Source organism: Notolepis coatsorum (genome assembly GCF_963971535.1).
Source record: "Notolepis coatsorum genome assembly, chromosome: 3".
Taxonomy (NCBI): Eukaryota; Metazoa; Chordata; class Actinopteri; order Aulopiformes; family Paralepididae; genus Notolepis; species Notolepis coatsorum.
The window spans coordinates 132,387,374-132,403,522 of record NC_140167.1 but is presented as its reverse complement, the minus strand read 5'-3'; the positions used below and the strand labels follow the sequence as shown (position 1 = coordinate 132,403,522).

Genomic DNA, 16,149 nt, shown 5'->3' with positions numbered 1-16,149 from the left:
TTCTGGTGGATCCTGCTGGACTTCACCCTAATCGATAAATGACAAGAGCATGGATACAAAATGATTATTCATAATACAGTATACATGAAGGCAATATATTTGGAATGCAATTCATTACAGCTGATCCAACACATAGATAGTAGCCTATAGAAACTGGCAAACAATGGTAAACAATGAAGACACTTTTATGCTATTTTCTTTGTTCATAGACCTGTTGTCCTGTTCATATGACCTGAACTCCTGAGTAAACAAAATAGGTTAGCCAATTTACGAGTAGCCTAATGTAGTCTCGTTTATTATGTAACGCTGTGATTGATGCATGCCAACAGGGACTCGTCCAAACTCTGTTGGCATGCATCACAGTCACGAACGGGGCTAGCGTTACACAATAAAAGTACACAATAAAAGAGTAATAATAATAACACAAGTGTGGATTCACTCGCCCAAACCCTGTAGTCATGCATCACAGTCACGAAAGGGGCTAATGTAACGCCAGTCAGCAAGTGAAAGTAGCATTGAATCAAAAGGGATGCTGTGGATATTTATACTACTGTAGGTTGGATAGTCCAGCAAAGTTATGTCCTATTCATCAATCGCACAATATTCGCTAACGTTAGACAGATGGAATACAGCCTTCCATCTAAAAACATAAATGAAAACTTACCACAGTCATGGTAGCCATAATAACGTCAATCGGTTCGGATCCTTTGAATGACATGAATATGTAAACACTGGCCGCAACGTTAGAAAGTGGTGACTATATATCTAGTATATCTGCTTAGAAAACGGAAATGTCTAATACAATTATTTTTTATTTCTTCACGTGGTAAATACACAGGTCACAACATGTTTACAGGAACGTTTTGGAGTTGTATTTTGATTGTATTTGGAGTGACTATAGGGAACTCGGGTAAAGGACTGCCCCACTTCCAGTGATGAAGCTAAGCTAGGCTAACAGTGCGGGCGTTCCCTAAGCCTAATGCATGTAGAGACAAAAAAGGTATACATCTTCTTGTCTAACTCCAGGGAAGATGGTAAATAAGCTAATTTCCCAAAATGTTGGAGTTTTCCTTTAAGGCCACACTACCTGGTTTATTGATTTGTAAATTACTTTGCTTGTGACACTGATAAGATGAGTCCAAGTGACAAGGCAGGGGTGTTACTCAAGGCTTAATGACGTCTGAGCTGTCACTCATAATACCCATAAATGCATGCATTATCTGTGTCCATGAATGGCTGCCTGTGATCACTCATCTAAATTGTACTTGTCACACGTCGAAATCTTCCTTTTGTTGGGGAGTCATTTGTTAATTTGAGATGACTCTGTTTATTCCTTATGTTCTTGTATCAAAAGTCATATGTGAATATGTTGTGATGGCTAGACGGCCACTATGCAAACAGGTGGTACCATCGCCAGTGTTGGGGAGTAGCTTCATTACATTTCATTAAACTAGCAGTTTAACCCTTTCACTGCCACACTACCAAATGGTTAACCCTTTCCCTGCGACAACACATAAGGTTAACCCTTTCACTGCCACACGACAAAGGGTTAACTGTAACGCTTGGGTTCTCTGGCACGCCTGAGAACCACCCATCATTCTGACACCTGTCACTGGGCTTCTCTGTCACTTATCTCCCTGTCACTTGTCACTTATTGTTTGGGTCTCCTGATTGGTTGTCACGTTGGAACGCATGGTATGTCAGGAATGTGGTCGTACTTAAACCCCTGTCTCTCTACTTCCAGTTGTCGGATCTTCACTTTCTCCTGCAGAGTACTCTGCGTTACTGCAGACACTGGACGTTGCTGTCATTATTGTTATCATTATTATCTTCTCTCCTAGACACCCTGCGTCAGTGTACTATCTGTTGCTATTACTCTAGGTGTACCGTTCTACAATAAAGAGAACCACCGTTAACGAGTAAACAACGTTCGCTGCCTCTACTTATTACTCCACTACTGGAACCTACCTGTCTCCATCGTAACAGAAGATCCGACCATCAAAGGTTCCATGGAGTCATACGCAGAGATGCACCGGAAACTGGAGACCGCGCTGGGGCAAGTATCCGAGCAACAACAACAGGTCAGCGCCGAGCTGGTTCGACTGGGAGGACTCGCCATTTCCTCCCAGGAGACGGCGAGTTCGGCGTTGGCCGCGGCCCAGAGAGCCAGTACCGAGGTGGCTGAGGCGAGGACGGCGGCACCGGAGGAAGCGGCAGTCGGCGGCAGGAGAGATTGTGCGGCTCACGGGATCCAGGAAGAGAGCACCGGAGGGATGCAGAGAATTCATCACCCAGTGTTCACTCATGTTCCAATTGCAGCCACGCTCATTCCCCTCTGCTATTTCCCAGGTTGCATACATCATCACCCTCCTCTCTGGCCGAGCACTTTCCTGGGCTACAGCCGAATGGGAGAATGGGTCAGTAATCTGTAGCAATGTGGACGCATTTACCGGGGAGTTTAGAAGAGTCTTCGATACTTCCCGAGTATTTTATGAGGCCGGTGGGCGGCTAGTCGCCTGCCGGCAGGGCCTCCGCAATGTTACAGATTACACCATTGAATTCAGGATCGTGGCTCGGGAAGCAGCTTGGCCAGAGATTCCCTGTTGTGTCTTGTTTGTTCAGGGGCTCTCCGTACGGATGAAGGACGAGCTCTCCGTATGTGAGTTGCCGGAGCACTTGGATGAGATCATCACCATGGCCATCCGCTTGGACAATCAACATCGGGAGAGGGAACGTGAGCGAGGAACAAAAGCTCAGGTACATTACGTGTCCCTTCTTCTCCCGGTGTCGCCAGCTCTCTGCACTACACGAGTGAGCCACTGGGTGATGAACCCATGCAGCTTGGGGCGCTGTCGCTCACGGACGAGGAGCGACGGCGCTTCGTCGCAGAAGGACGCTGCTTCCGGTGCGTCCGCACCGGTCATCGTTTCGGGAGCTGTCGGGGCTTCTCGGGAAAAGGAGGAGCGGGCTAGGTCCTGAGGAGGCGCTGGCAGGTGGGCAGAAACCCTCACATCTTCTTGATACATGCACTTTTTTTACAGTAACTGTCAACACGGGGAGCGACGACGTCAAGAACACGGTTGCTCTGATTGACTCAGGGGCTGCGGGTAACTTTATCCATGTGGGGCTGGTGGAGGAATGGGGAATTCTTCTCTAGGAACTGGTGGTACCTGTTTCTGTCCAGGCCCTGGATGGCCGACCGCTGGGCAGTGGGAGCATCACCCACCGCACAACTCCTATGCACATTCAGGTGGAGGGTGGTGGGTGGGAGGGGGTGCAATTTTTCGTGCTTGTTTCTCCCATTTCCGTCATGGTCTTAGGTCATCCCTGGTTAGCTCTTCACAACCCTGTGATTAACTGGTCCACGGGCGAACTCTCAACGGGGAACGACATCGAGTCGGGCCCGGCGAGAGTTTGCCCCCCCCCCCTTCTCTTTTGTCTCCCTCTTTTCTCTCCAGGATGGTGGGGAGTGTTGCAGAAGCTGACAGCCTTACTAATCCCGATTTAATGGGTGTACCCGAGATCTACTGGGACCTGGCGGACGTTTTTAGCAAAACGCGTGCTAAAGCACTACCGCCTCATAGATCTTACGACTGCCCCATTGATCTTCTACCTGGTACCTCTCCACCCCGTGGGCGTATGTTCTCCCTCTCGCGCCCTGAGACAGTGTCTATGAACACTTACATTGAGGAGGCATTGCTCGCGGGGCATATACGTCCTTCCACATCTCCTGCTGGCGCTGGCTTCTTTTTCGTAGCTAAGAAGGATGGGGGTCAGCGACCGTGCATTGATTATAGGGGGTTGAATGATGTATCCATCAAGAACCGTTACCCGTTGCCTCTCATGGACACCGCCTTTGAGTGCTTACAGGGGGCACAGGTCTTCTCTAAACTTGACTTACGTAATGCATACAATCTGGTCAGGATTAGAGAAGGAGACGAGTGGACGACTGCATTTAACATGCCCAATGGGCATTATGAGTACTTTGTCATGCCCTTTGGCTTAGCTAATGCTCCAGCAGTCTTTCAAGCCCTGGTCAACGACGTGCTGCGGGACTTAATTGGGGTGTCGGTGTTCGTTTACTTAGATGACATCCTGATTTTTTCTCGCGATATGGTGCATCACCAAGTGCACGTTCGTGAGGTGCTAGACCGTCTCCTCAAGCATCAACTATTTGTTAAGGCAGAGAAGTGTGTATTTCACACTGACACCGTTTCCTTCCTGGGTTTTTGTATTGACGAAGGGCGATCTTCGCATGGATCCAGCCAAGGTGAGTGCAGTCTTGGACTGGCCACAGCCTTCGTCGCTCAAGGAGTTACAGCGTTTTTTGGGCTTTGCAAATTTCTACAGGCGTTTTATTCGCAATTTTAGCGACTTAGCCAATGCGTTAACAGCTCTCACTAAGTCCTCTCTCCCTGGCTTTGAATGGTCGCCTAGGGCAGAGTCGGCCTTCTGCGACCTCAAACGTCAATTTACCTCCGCCTTTACCTCCGCCCCTGTACTGATCCGCCATGATGCAGAGGTTCCGTTTATTGTGGAGATGGATGCCTCTGACATCGCGGTGGGGGGGGGTGATCTCTCAGAGATGTTTAAAGGACGGTAAAGTGCATCCTTGTGCTTTTTTTTCTCGCCGGCTGTCTTCGGCCGAGCGTAACTACGACGTGGGTAATCGGGAGTTATTGGAAATCAAATTGGCACTAGAGGAGTGGAGACATTGGTTGGAGGGGGCGGCACATCCCTTCATTGTTTGGACTGATCATAAGAACTTGGCTTACATCCAAGGGGCTAAACGCCTTAACTCTCGCCAGGCCAGGTGGGCGTTATTCTTCACTCGATTTCGATTTACCATCTCCTATCGACCCGGTTCCAAAAATGTTAAACCTGACGCGTCGTCGCGCCAATTTTATCCTCCGGGTCGAGAGGAGAGCCCCCATCCCATTATTCCACAGGCCTGATTTTGGCACCCGTGTCTTGGGGCATAGATATAGTGGTAAGATCGGCTCTGGCACGGGAGCCTGATCCTGGTGGGGGTCCTCCAGGACGGCTGTATGTGCCCAAGACTGCACGCTCACGCCTGCTGCAGTGGGCACATACCTCTTCACTCACCGGCCACCCTGGGGCCACTAGAACCCTGGTCCCTCATGTATCAACCTGACTTACGCACAGATATGTGCTTAAGCCGTGCGTACGACCATTCCTAAGCAAAGTGTGGGATTTATCTATTTGAACTTGTGCTTGACTTTGTGCGTATATTTAAGCACAGGTCGGACCATGCGTAGTTGGCGCCCGGTGGTAGAATATTTTTACAACGCGGAAATAAGCACTGACTGCGCTCCGCGTAACTCAACCCGTTATTATTTTGCGCATATATTGCAGAAATACGGGAACGTTTTGATTATATTTAAAAGGCTTTGCCATTGTTAAACGTAATAAGTGGAACCCCGAAGCTGTAAGCAGAATACAAGTCATATGAACACCCACGATATAAACGCATTGCAACGAGAACAGACAGAGGTTATTTGTTGAGTGTATGTGTATACAAAACCCTTGCAATAAATGTGTCTTAAATGAATGAAAAGCATACATGCTCTGGACACAGAGCATATATCGTGTGGGTGATATCATGACTTGTATTCTGTGTCAAAGCCTAAATCAAAACGTCCCCGTATTTCTGCAATCTATGCGCAAAATAATAACAAGTTGAGTTCTAACAAAGAACGTATTACATGCTGGTAGGCTGATAGAGTAAACTATGATATGAATATGATATAAAGGTATACTGGTCCGTCCGCGAGGATATCGAGGACTCGAGTTGGGGGACCCTGATGTAAACAAGACAAAAGTCTTTCTCTGGTCTGCATCCCCTTAACAATTGTGTGTATTGAGCCGTACTGTATTGTACCCATTCTGCAATCTGTTAAATAAAGTTTTCATTCATTCAGCCATTAAATGCAATTTGAGAATATAGGCTAAAGCGACGTGTCATGTTTCCAAATAAGATTGGCCACAACGGAATGCTTTCTACTTCAATTTGTTGATTAGAATAGATTACCTCGCTCCGTTGAAACTTCACTGAGCTCAGCACACAGACATGATAATAATAATAACAACAACAATAATAATAGCTTCATTTTACATAGCGCCTTTCAAGAGACCCATGCAAGGTCGCTTTACATAGATGGGGGGGGGGATAACAAAGTAATAAAGATAGTGGACAGACTATGTAAATATGATGATGGATTCAAGTTCGCGTTTTTATTGATCATAGGCATGCTGTCATAATCAAACATTCTAGAACATTTGTCGTCACAGATCATGTCATAATAGAACATAGGCTACATGGCATGGTCCATCGTGATATTGTGTAGACTGTTATTACTGTACCACCCATTGTGACAACAGCCTTGTGAGCTCCCGCACACAAACATGATGGAATTCAGTTTGTATTGATCACATAGGCAGGCTACATCATACATGGCAGTGAGATTCATTGTTCTTGTATATGCTCTCGTATTATTGTTTATATAGGCTACCCAATACTGACATCAAAATAGATTGTATGCCTCTAGAAATCATATGCAACAGGTAGAAAATTTACGGAAAATCCGTCGCGATTTGGAATAAAATTGAGGAGAACTTTAATCCCTGGGTATTAATCAAACAAAACGGAAAAAGGCAGTCATATTCCAGCACGGTCTTTATTAGTGTTTGCGCTGCCCAGGCAGCAATGGTTAATAGATATCATATCCGACATCACCGTACGTGTACACGTCTGTCAGCCTGTCTCATAACACGCTTCCCTCGGTTTAGTCCATTTTTCCACATTTCATGGGGGTGTTCCATTACCGTATATGGTTAATCAGGGCGGTTTTGGTATGCAAATATGTGAAAGTGTGCACGAGCCTCGGCGTAGGACCAAGGTGATATTTATCATGACAGGTGTGCGTAGGACCTGTGTACGCACGTGTGATAAATCCAGTTTTTTTTGTGCGTGCACACATTCTAAATTCTGTGCTTACGTGTGGAAATAGAACATTTTATGAGGAAAATTGATAAATGAGGGCCCTGGAGTTTATCCGTAGGAGGTTCTGGTGGTCGACAGTGGAGGGGGATACGCGTTCCTTTGTGGCGGCCTGCCCGGTGTGTGCGCGCAGTAAGACCTCTGGCCGTGCGCCAGCGGGTCTCCTCCGGCCTCTTCCTATTCCCAAACGTCCCTGGTCGCACATATCCCTGGATTTTATTTCGGGCCTGCCCTTGTCAGATGGGTTCACTACCATTTTGGTGGTAGTGGACCGTTTCTCCAAGGCGGTTCACTTTATTCCCCTTCCCAAGCTTCCCTCGGCCCGAGAGACGGCTGATCTGGTGGTACAGCACGTCTTTCGGGTCCACGGGCTCCCAGTGGATATCGTGTCAGACCGGGGTCCTCAGTTCGCCTCCAGGTTCTGGAAGGCGTTTTCCGCCAGCCTCGGCGCCTCCATCAGCCTCTCGTCTGGGTTTCACCCGCAGTCGAACGGGCAGACGAAGCGTGTCAACCAGGATCTGGAGGGGGTCTTAAGGTGTTACGTTGCCGGGTGCCCAACAACGTGGAGTAGGAGGTTGGCCTGGGCTTAGTACGCGCATAATACCCTCCTCTCCTCCTCTACCGGTATGTCTCCATTTCAGTGTCAATATGGTTTTCAACCTCCTCTGTTTCCCGAGCAGGAGGCGGAGGTACCTTTGGTCCAGGCACATGTGGCTCGCTGTCGCCGGACATGGAATCGGGTTCGAACGGCGCTGCAGAAGGCTTCGGTTAAAGCCCAGCATCAGGCTAACCTCAAGCGCCGTCCAGCTCCGGTTTTCCGTCCGGGGCAGCGGGTTTGGCTTTCCACCCGTGATCTCCCTCTCCGGGTGGAGTCCAGGAAGCTGGCTCCTCGCTTCATAGGACCCTTTAGAGTGATTCCTCGGGTGAACCCTGTGGCTTACAAGTTGCGGCTTCCGAGTTCGATGAGGATTCATCCGACGTTTCATGTGTCTCTGTTGAAGCCATTCCTCTCATCGCCCTTGTCCCTGCCTCTGCCCGCGCCTCCTCCGCCTCAGTTGATCGGTGGTGGACCGGTCTACACGGTGCAGAGGATCCTGGGTTGTAGACGGAGGGGTAGGGGGTTTCAGTTCTTGGTGGATTGGGAGGGGTACGAGGTAGAAGAGCGTTCTTGGGTGCCTCAAAGGGATATCCTAGATCCCAGCCTGATCGATGATTTCCGACGGCTGCATCCCGAGGCCCCTAGGTAAACGTCAGGTGCCGTTCGTCGGGGGAGGGTACTGTAACGCTTAGGTTCTCTGGCACGCCTGAGAACCACCCATCATTCTGACACCGGTCACTGGGCTTCTCTGTCACTTATCTCCTTGTCACTTGTCACTTATTGTTTGGGTCTCCTGACTTCCAGTTGTCTTCCAGTTGTCGGATCTTCACTTTCTCCTGCAGAGTACTCGGCGGTACTGCAGACACTGGACGTTGCTGTCATTATTGTTATCATTATTATCTTCTCTCCTAGACGCCCTGCGTCAGTGTACTATCTGTTGCTATTACTCTAGATGTACCGTTCTACAATAAAGAGAACGTTAGGTTATGATTATAACCAAGTTCTGTTAGTATAGCGACGCTCGGCGTCACTCTCTGCACTGTCCTCGCACACGTGCACACGCACTGAATAAAGACCACAATGTACCTTTAATCCCAATATTTGTCTGACCACACCCCTATCAGCTTACCCATATAAGCAGGGGTGGGGCCACCCACTCGCCTCCTTCCCAAGCTTTCACCACAAGGCGAGATCAAGGGCTGCAGCGGCGTCGGACGCCGAGCGTCGCTATACTAACAGAACTTGGTTATAGTCATAACCTAACGTTCTGTATCGTATAGCTCTCGCTCGGCGTCACTCTCTGCACAAGGGAGGCCGAGCGAGAGCCATCGGCCGACAAATACACCCCGCTGAAAGCCCCCCACAACCATCAGAACAGGGAGGGCCAAGACCCCCCGACCCACCCTAATGGAGGGCACCCCCCCTATTGGGGGCTTCACGGGAGGGCGACGGACCCGACCGTGCGAAGAGGCACTCAAGCAACTCAACGCACAGGGTGAGCAGCCGTGGCTTGACCCCACGACTACACACACGCACAACCCGCATGCCACCCGGGAACGAACGGAGGAAACAACCTCGTTACTGCCCCCAGAATCACGGGGTCAAGGGCAAACCCAACCCCGTGGCAAGGCCATAGCAGCGGAGCGTGAAGGAAGACCCAGACCCACCAAAGGGACTGGACCCCCTGGAACGGGGGCCCGGAGAAGTCCATGATGCCAGCATCAAGACCCCACCAGGTGGGCACTTAGTGACCCCGCCCCCCACATCGCCAGCGTATTCGGACAAAGGCCCCTCAGTCGAGCGGGCCCTGTCCCCCCAATAGTACACCGCCTGGCACACTGACCCTGCAGAACAGGCAGTAAGCATGGCCGTAAGCACACAAAAAAGGTTAACCAACGGAAGCAGGCAGCGCACCGGGGAAAAAACCAGGCAACAGGCTATTAACCCTAGCCTGGAGACTGCGGACGAGACAGGCGCCAGAGGGGACAGCTGAACACAGCCACCCGGCGGAAGGAGCGTAAGCTGGCGGTGTTGCATGACCAAGCCTCCATTTAAAAAAAACCCACCCAGAGGGGTTGAGGCAGAGAAGGCTGACACGATTGGCAGACGTCATGAACATGCAGGGGCACCCTCAAACGGTGAACCCGGGAGTTGACACTGCTCCAACACACCAGGGAATCAACCACCTTGGTGTTACCCAATGCGGTGGTTGTTCCTATAACCCCTCAAGAAAAAACTCCAAAACACACCTGCGGGTATACACGGCTATACCGCAGTACAAGTGTTTCAGTTTTTCAAAAAAGGGTTAACCCAGGCCTATGGGTTGACGAAACATTACTTCGGACCGGGCCCGGCGATACGGGAAGCACAGGGTCACCAGAGGAGGTCAAAGACCACCCCAACAGGCCCCTCTTCGCCATGCGTGAGATAGGAGCGAAAAAGAATGGAGAACCAGCCCCTAAGCACACCGTACTTGGTATTCCCAGGCGGTCTCCCAACCAAGTACTAACCAGGACCAACCTGTGTAGCGGCCGAGATCTGACGAGATCGAGCGTGTACAGGTTGGCATGGCCGTAAGCCATTACGACAGTGCTGAGTAAAAAACGTACCCAAACAGGGTCTCCATAGTGCTTAACCCTCTGACACCAGGCCCAACCTGGCATTTTTCCCCCTGAAAAAAGCCCAAGTCCCTCAGGGTACCAGAACAGCAGATCTGCATCCCCGGCGGACAACGGGTTCAACTGATCCGGACCAGCGTGACCAGAACCAGTCCCGTGCCCTAACCACGCCGACATGCCTACTCCAGGAGAAGGGGCAGATATGCGTGTTGATCTTAAACATGAAAAGAAGGCGCCACCCAGACGTTCGGGCGAACCGCGCCCGGTGGCCCACCCCCAGGGCGTGAGACCCCTCTACATATGTTCAGATCCATTCCGTCATCATCCCCCAGACATGAACGAGAATCCGTCGATGACAAAAAAGGCGTGCCAGTCAGTCGCCTGTTTACAGAACACCCCGAGCTAGCACTATACGTGCGTCGGGACACACCCACATCAATGAACAGGCTATTTAGACCTGTCATTGAATCCCCAAGGCGCCATGGGGAACGACAAGAGGGGTGTGACACTTCCTAACTCCAACTCTTTTTAGTAGAAAAGAAGGAAGCACCAACAGTATGTATCCCAGTCTACACAGCCGGGGGTAAAAATGTTTCACATTTTTACATCCCACCACCCTCCCATAGGAAGGAGACGGGAATCCCCAGAGAGACTTCCCACGCGAGCTGTACAGATTGAAAAGAATATATTGCACCTTGAGCCATGTAAAAAATTGGATTTATGGCTCTCCGGGGAGGAGGCATTGAACCCATACACACTCAATAATCGAATTGAATCGAATACATACACAATAGAGTAGGACTCCTTCTAGAGGGTCCACTCACCTTGACAATCTGAGGAGGAGGCTCTGTACTCTGAAGGAGGCTCCCTCACATGGAAGGAGGAGTCCCGACTCACAGAAGGCCCGAATAGGAGCTTGGTGAGGAGGAGCCCTGACCACCCCCCGAAACAGATCCATCACATGGACCTGAACAGCACACGGAAGTCCTACCAACAGAGACGTGCACAGTGACGTACTCTATGGCGGGGGAATGTACCCCTGACCAACAGAAAAAAGGGGGAGAGGAAAGGTTACCAGTTCACCCCTTTACGACCCCACACCCATGATACGATGTAATGACAAAAAGAGAGTATGACACAGTCATAGTCATCTCTATGAAGCGTCTGACAGCTTCACACAGTGCATGAGCTAACCTGCTATCTGATTTGAAGGAAAAAACACAGAATAGAGAGGGCTCTCTAAGAGCCCCGGTCCAAACTTACACATGTGCTTCTGTGGCCAGTCCAACCCAGTTGTAGGTCACATGACACACACAACCCATCATCACCTACAAAAAATGGCAAAAACACTCTACAGAGGAACGCCGTTTTTCATAATGAGAGAATACATAATTCTCGATTAGTATCGGCCACAGGCCTTGCTAAGCACACACGAAAGCGACCAAACAATCTTTTCTTTTAGGAAAATAAAGTTTCTCCAGCAGTCTTAGCACAACCTCAGCAATCAAGCTAAGGGTTACATCGCATCCCTACCACACAAAGACACAATGTAGTGCAACAACATGTCTGATAGGAGGATGAAGAAGTCCCCAGGGAACCGGGGGGAAACACAATCCTCCTACTTTACCCTTAATACGGCCAGTTAAAACAGGAAAACCTGTTAATATGTGAACACACTGTTCATTGTCATTACAGGCTGAGAAAAGAATATTCTTTACTCATTTGTCACTAAGCATAGCTTTATAGGTTAGTTAACCCCCTTAGTTGTGAGTACACGGTACATATAAACACACATGATGTTTCTCAACACAACAAACCAGATCATTTTCACATCTGAAACAACAACCCGATTTGCACGGAGAAGCTAAATACCTAGTGACAAGACAATTCACACACAACTCGCGTCGTATCCTAAATGTAGTGCAGTAACACTCGTTTTGGAAAACATCGTTATTTACAAAACATTTAGAAGAGAAAGCCAGAAGAAGTGTACAAGGTCTGGTCAGACCTGGCCTACCCGGAGCGTAGATCAACGAAGTGCAGTCTCAAGACACCGTAGAAAACACAGCCGTCCTGTGTTGTTCGATCTGGGCAGCGTCGCCGCTCCAACCCGTCGCTACGGTCCCCTTTGTTGACGCAGGCTTTGCCGTCCTGGCCCAGGGCAGGTTCGACGAACATCCTCTGTCAAAGATGACTTCGTAGTCAAGAGTGTTTAAAACATGTTATAATCAAAGCACGTTCAACAGAGTAGCATTAAGCTAACGGCCGCTCCAACCGTCGGTCGCTACTGCCCCTGCCCGCGAGACGCCGAGCGAACGGCGCACGCGACCAGAGGGGAGCTTGCGGCGGCGCGCGAGGAGCCGGAGCTACCCCGCGCTGGGCCTTGGCCGATAGCAGCAAGCTAACGTTTCCTAGTGATCACAGCAGGCTTGCGCCGCAGCTAACAGCTGACTGGCTAACAGTAGGCCCAACCTATGTAGGCCACGCAGTGATCACAGCAGGCTAACGCCGCAGCTAACAGCTGACTGGCTAACCGCAAGCTAAACAGCTATCACCTGAACTTGTACACAATGATATAACACTCACCCAGACAGGCCGCCGTTCTGAAACCCTCCTCACTTTTTAAGAGAAAAGAGAAACAAGATGTTAACACAGTTTTACAACGGTGATTTTACCAACACCCGACGGAGCCAGCACAATACCCAACTGGCCTGTGTAGCTGACTTGAACACAGATCTTCCGCTATCGAACATCTATGCCCATATCTCCTCGTGAGGGAATACTCTCATTTGGATATGAAAGATGGGGCCTTAACACAGTGACAGAGAGATATCCACTCGTCCAGGAAACACAGGGATCACCAGTGTTAATGGTCGTGGCCCACTAGTTAAACTATAATGGGCTTCAGACCAAGGTCTTCTGTCGCCTAAGAGGCTGAACAAAGGACCCTAGCCTGGGGCCGGTTTTCATAAACATTGTCAATTAGCCCCCATAGCACTAACAGACAAGTGGAGCCTGCCAGCAAAACATAACTCACCAAACCTGGAACCCACCGCTTCTCACAACAGCGGCGCGTCCTACAGCCCGGCTGTGTCTTTACCGCAACCAGCACACAGCAAGGACTGCAGTTGGAAAAGTATGTAGCGGCGCGAACTCCCAATACGAAAACCGGTGGAGGATTTTTAGAATGATCATCATCTTCCAGACACTCCAGTACGAAGACAATATCGCTGTATTTTCTCGAAAATAGTGAGAGAGAAAATAAAGATATGATGTCAACGTATCCTTGCTTTCCAACTCTTCTCCTACCATCACATCACTTCAAGTGTGGGGATCTACCGAGGCACTTCCTTGTGGTGAAAGCGAGAAGGAGGCGAGTGGGTGGCCCCACCCCTGCTTATATGGGTAAGCTGATAGGGGTGTGGTCAGACAAATATTGGGATTAAAGGTACATTGTGGTCTTTATTCAGTGCATGTGCACGTGTGCAAGGACAGTGCAGAGAGTGACGCCGAGCGAGAGCTATACGATACAGAACCACCGTTAACGAGTAAACAACCTTCTCTGCCTCTACTTATTACTCCACTACTGGAACCTACCTGTCTCCGTCGTAACAGTTAACTACATTTTGCAGTGGCTTGCTGGTAGTTCAACTAATTTCAGATTTGTGAAGTTATTGTAGTTGTTAATTACTTAATTACAAACCACTTCTTTGTCCATCAAATAAAGGAACAAGAACTTTATGTGACGTATAAATAAGAGACTCTGCTTCTACAATGAAGCTGACACGCCTATTCTTTTGTCAGACTAGCATGCTGTTAAATGGTACAAATAATTTAATAAAAAAGTGAACGTTCAAGATAAACAAATCCATATAAAATATTTGTTAAATGTTTTTTAACTGGGAAGATTATGCAAGTCACATACAACAAAAAGTAATGCTCCTTGTTATTTTTTCTGTAAAGAAACCAGATTAGATATTAGTGTTGGTTCATGTCTGTCCGACTGGCAGGCAGCTATTAAAATGTGTGCACTGTAACTTTTGCAATAAACTCAATTGAGTGGTATATTATGCAGTCTGTGACTTCCTTTTGTATTATATTTTGTAATAGGTTTGTATTGCTTTGCATACCATATGTGATTATGATATTTCTTTAAGTAGTTGAGCTACTTTTTCTAAGTAGCTTTAGTTAAAGTAATTGTTAGCTTTCCTCAACACTGGCCATCGCCCACTGTTTCTTTGGGCATGGTTTGTGTCAGGGCCCAGCTGGCAAGGTTACCTGGCATTGATCAGGTACTGAGCCAGGCTGATGTTGGCAGGGGTCCCTGTGATAGTGATCTGGCGTTCCGACGAGCCCTCCATGGCATTCGCAATTTTGATCTGTGCCCCAGACATCTGTCGAATCTCATTGATCTTTGTTCCCTGGCGGCCAATTATACAGCCTATTAGCTGGAAAGAAACAACAGAGATGGTTAAAACAGGAAAAGGAATCTCTAAAGCAGAGGTTCTCAACGTTTTGATGATGGAGGGCCAATTTAGAGACCCAGCATTTAATTGAGGGCCACGACTTGCGAGATGCCTAGTTGCAATGCAACTAGTAGCCTACCAAGCTTTCAACAAGCTGTCATTCCTAACTTGACAGCTTAGCCCAGGGGGCACAATTGTATCTTCTGTGGCAATCCCAGGTGTAAAGGTTGCAGAATAAAACAGCACACAGTCGAGTTGTGGTTCCCAAAATAATATTTTTCTTTATTTTAAAATCAAACAAAAACAATCTACTGTTCTCATTCCTCTAACTGACTTAATTTCTACTCAGACTTAGACTGTCTGCCGGGCGGCTTCTCCGCTTACCGGTATGTCTCCTCACCCCTGATGTGAGAGAATGTGCGTGTGCCCTTGGCCCCTATTTCCTCACTTTCCTCAACATGCACATCCCGTTGTAATTGCCTAGCTGGTCTTGATGGCCCACTAGCTGCAGGTGCGCCTGGAAGCGGAAGCCCAAATATGGGCAGAGCTTAGCCATTGTGCCGTCACATAGCGCCCTTCAATCACCAAGCCCAGTGGTGGCTTGGGGTTGCCACACTTCTTAAAAGCAAAGTACTGTGTTATGTCGGTTGGTTTAAAACTGTATTGGAACTGGATAAAATATAAGTTAAGTTAAGTTGTACCTTTATTAATCCCCTTGGGGAAATTCATCCTCTGCATTTGATCCATCCTAACCATTTCGGAGCAGTGGGCAGCCACACAGTAAGGGGTCCGGGGACCAACTATAGTTGTAATGCCAGTACCTTGGTCAAGGGTAAGCATGTCTTGGAGTACCCGGAGGAAACCCACGCAAAATATGGGTAAAACATACAAACTCCACACAGAAAGGCCCCTGCTGGGGTTTGAACCCAGGACCTTCTTGCTATGAGGCAAAGGGATATCAACTGAACCACCCAACTCATGCAGTGGCTCAGAAGGTAGTGGATCAGAAGGTTCCTGGTTTGATTCCAGCTCCTCCCAGCAGTGTGTCAAAGTGTCCTTGAGCAAGACACTTCAGAAAATTGGAGGGTTCAAATTCCCCATTGACTTTGCATTGTTTTTGATGGTAACCAGCTGGAGCTGCAGGTTTCCAGTATGAAGAACAACATGGATTGTGCTGAGAAAGGACTCACATCATGTGTAAGTAGGAAATAGGGCCAGGGGTCCAAAACCCTTTAATAACAACATAGCGGGTAATTCATATTCAGGCAATAAGAATAATAATTGCCTTCAATTCTGAAAGATCTTGTCTTTCAGTTTGTCCAGATGACATCAATCTATCTCAATACATCCTACCATTAGCCACATCTGCTATTCCTAAATTGGAAATACTTCATTTATTGACAGTTTATTTAAATAAACAGTAAAGCGCCAACGTTGTCATCGCCA

General features: G+C 48.5%; 1 protein-coding gene across 6 annotated transcripts in view; it reads right to left on the bottom strand.

Annotated features, from left to right (window-relative positions):
- Positions 1 to 16,149, bottom strand: part of pcbp3 (poly(rC) binding protein 3) — a 124,532-nt gene that overhangs the window by 13,250 nt on the left and 95,133 nt on the right. For all 6 annotated transcript variants that reach the window (XM_084309716.1, XM_084309717.1, XM_084309718.1 and 3 more), the window contains one exon: positions 14,516 to 14,685. In XM_084309716.1, coding sequence (XP_084165842.1) covers positions 14,516 to 14,685 — 170 coding nt within the window. The remainder of the gene's footprint in view (positions 1 to 14,515; positions 14,686 to 16,149) is intronic.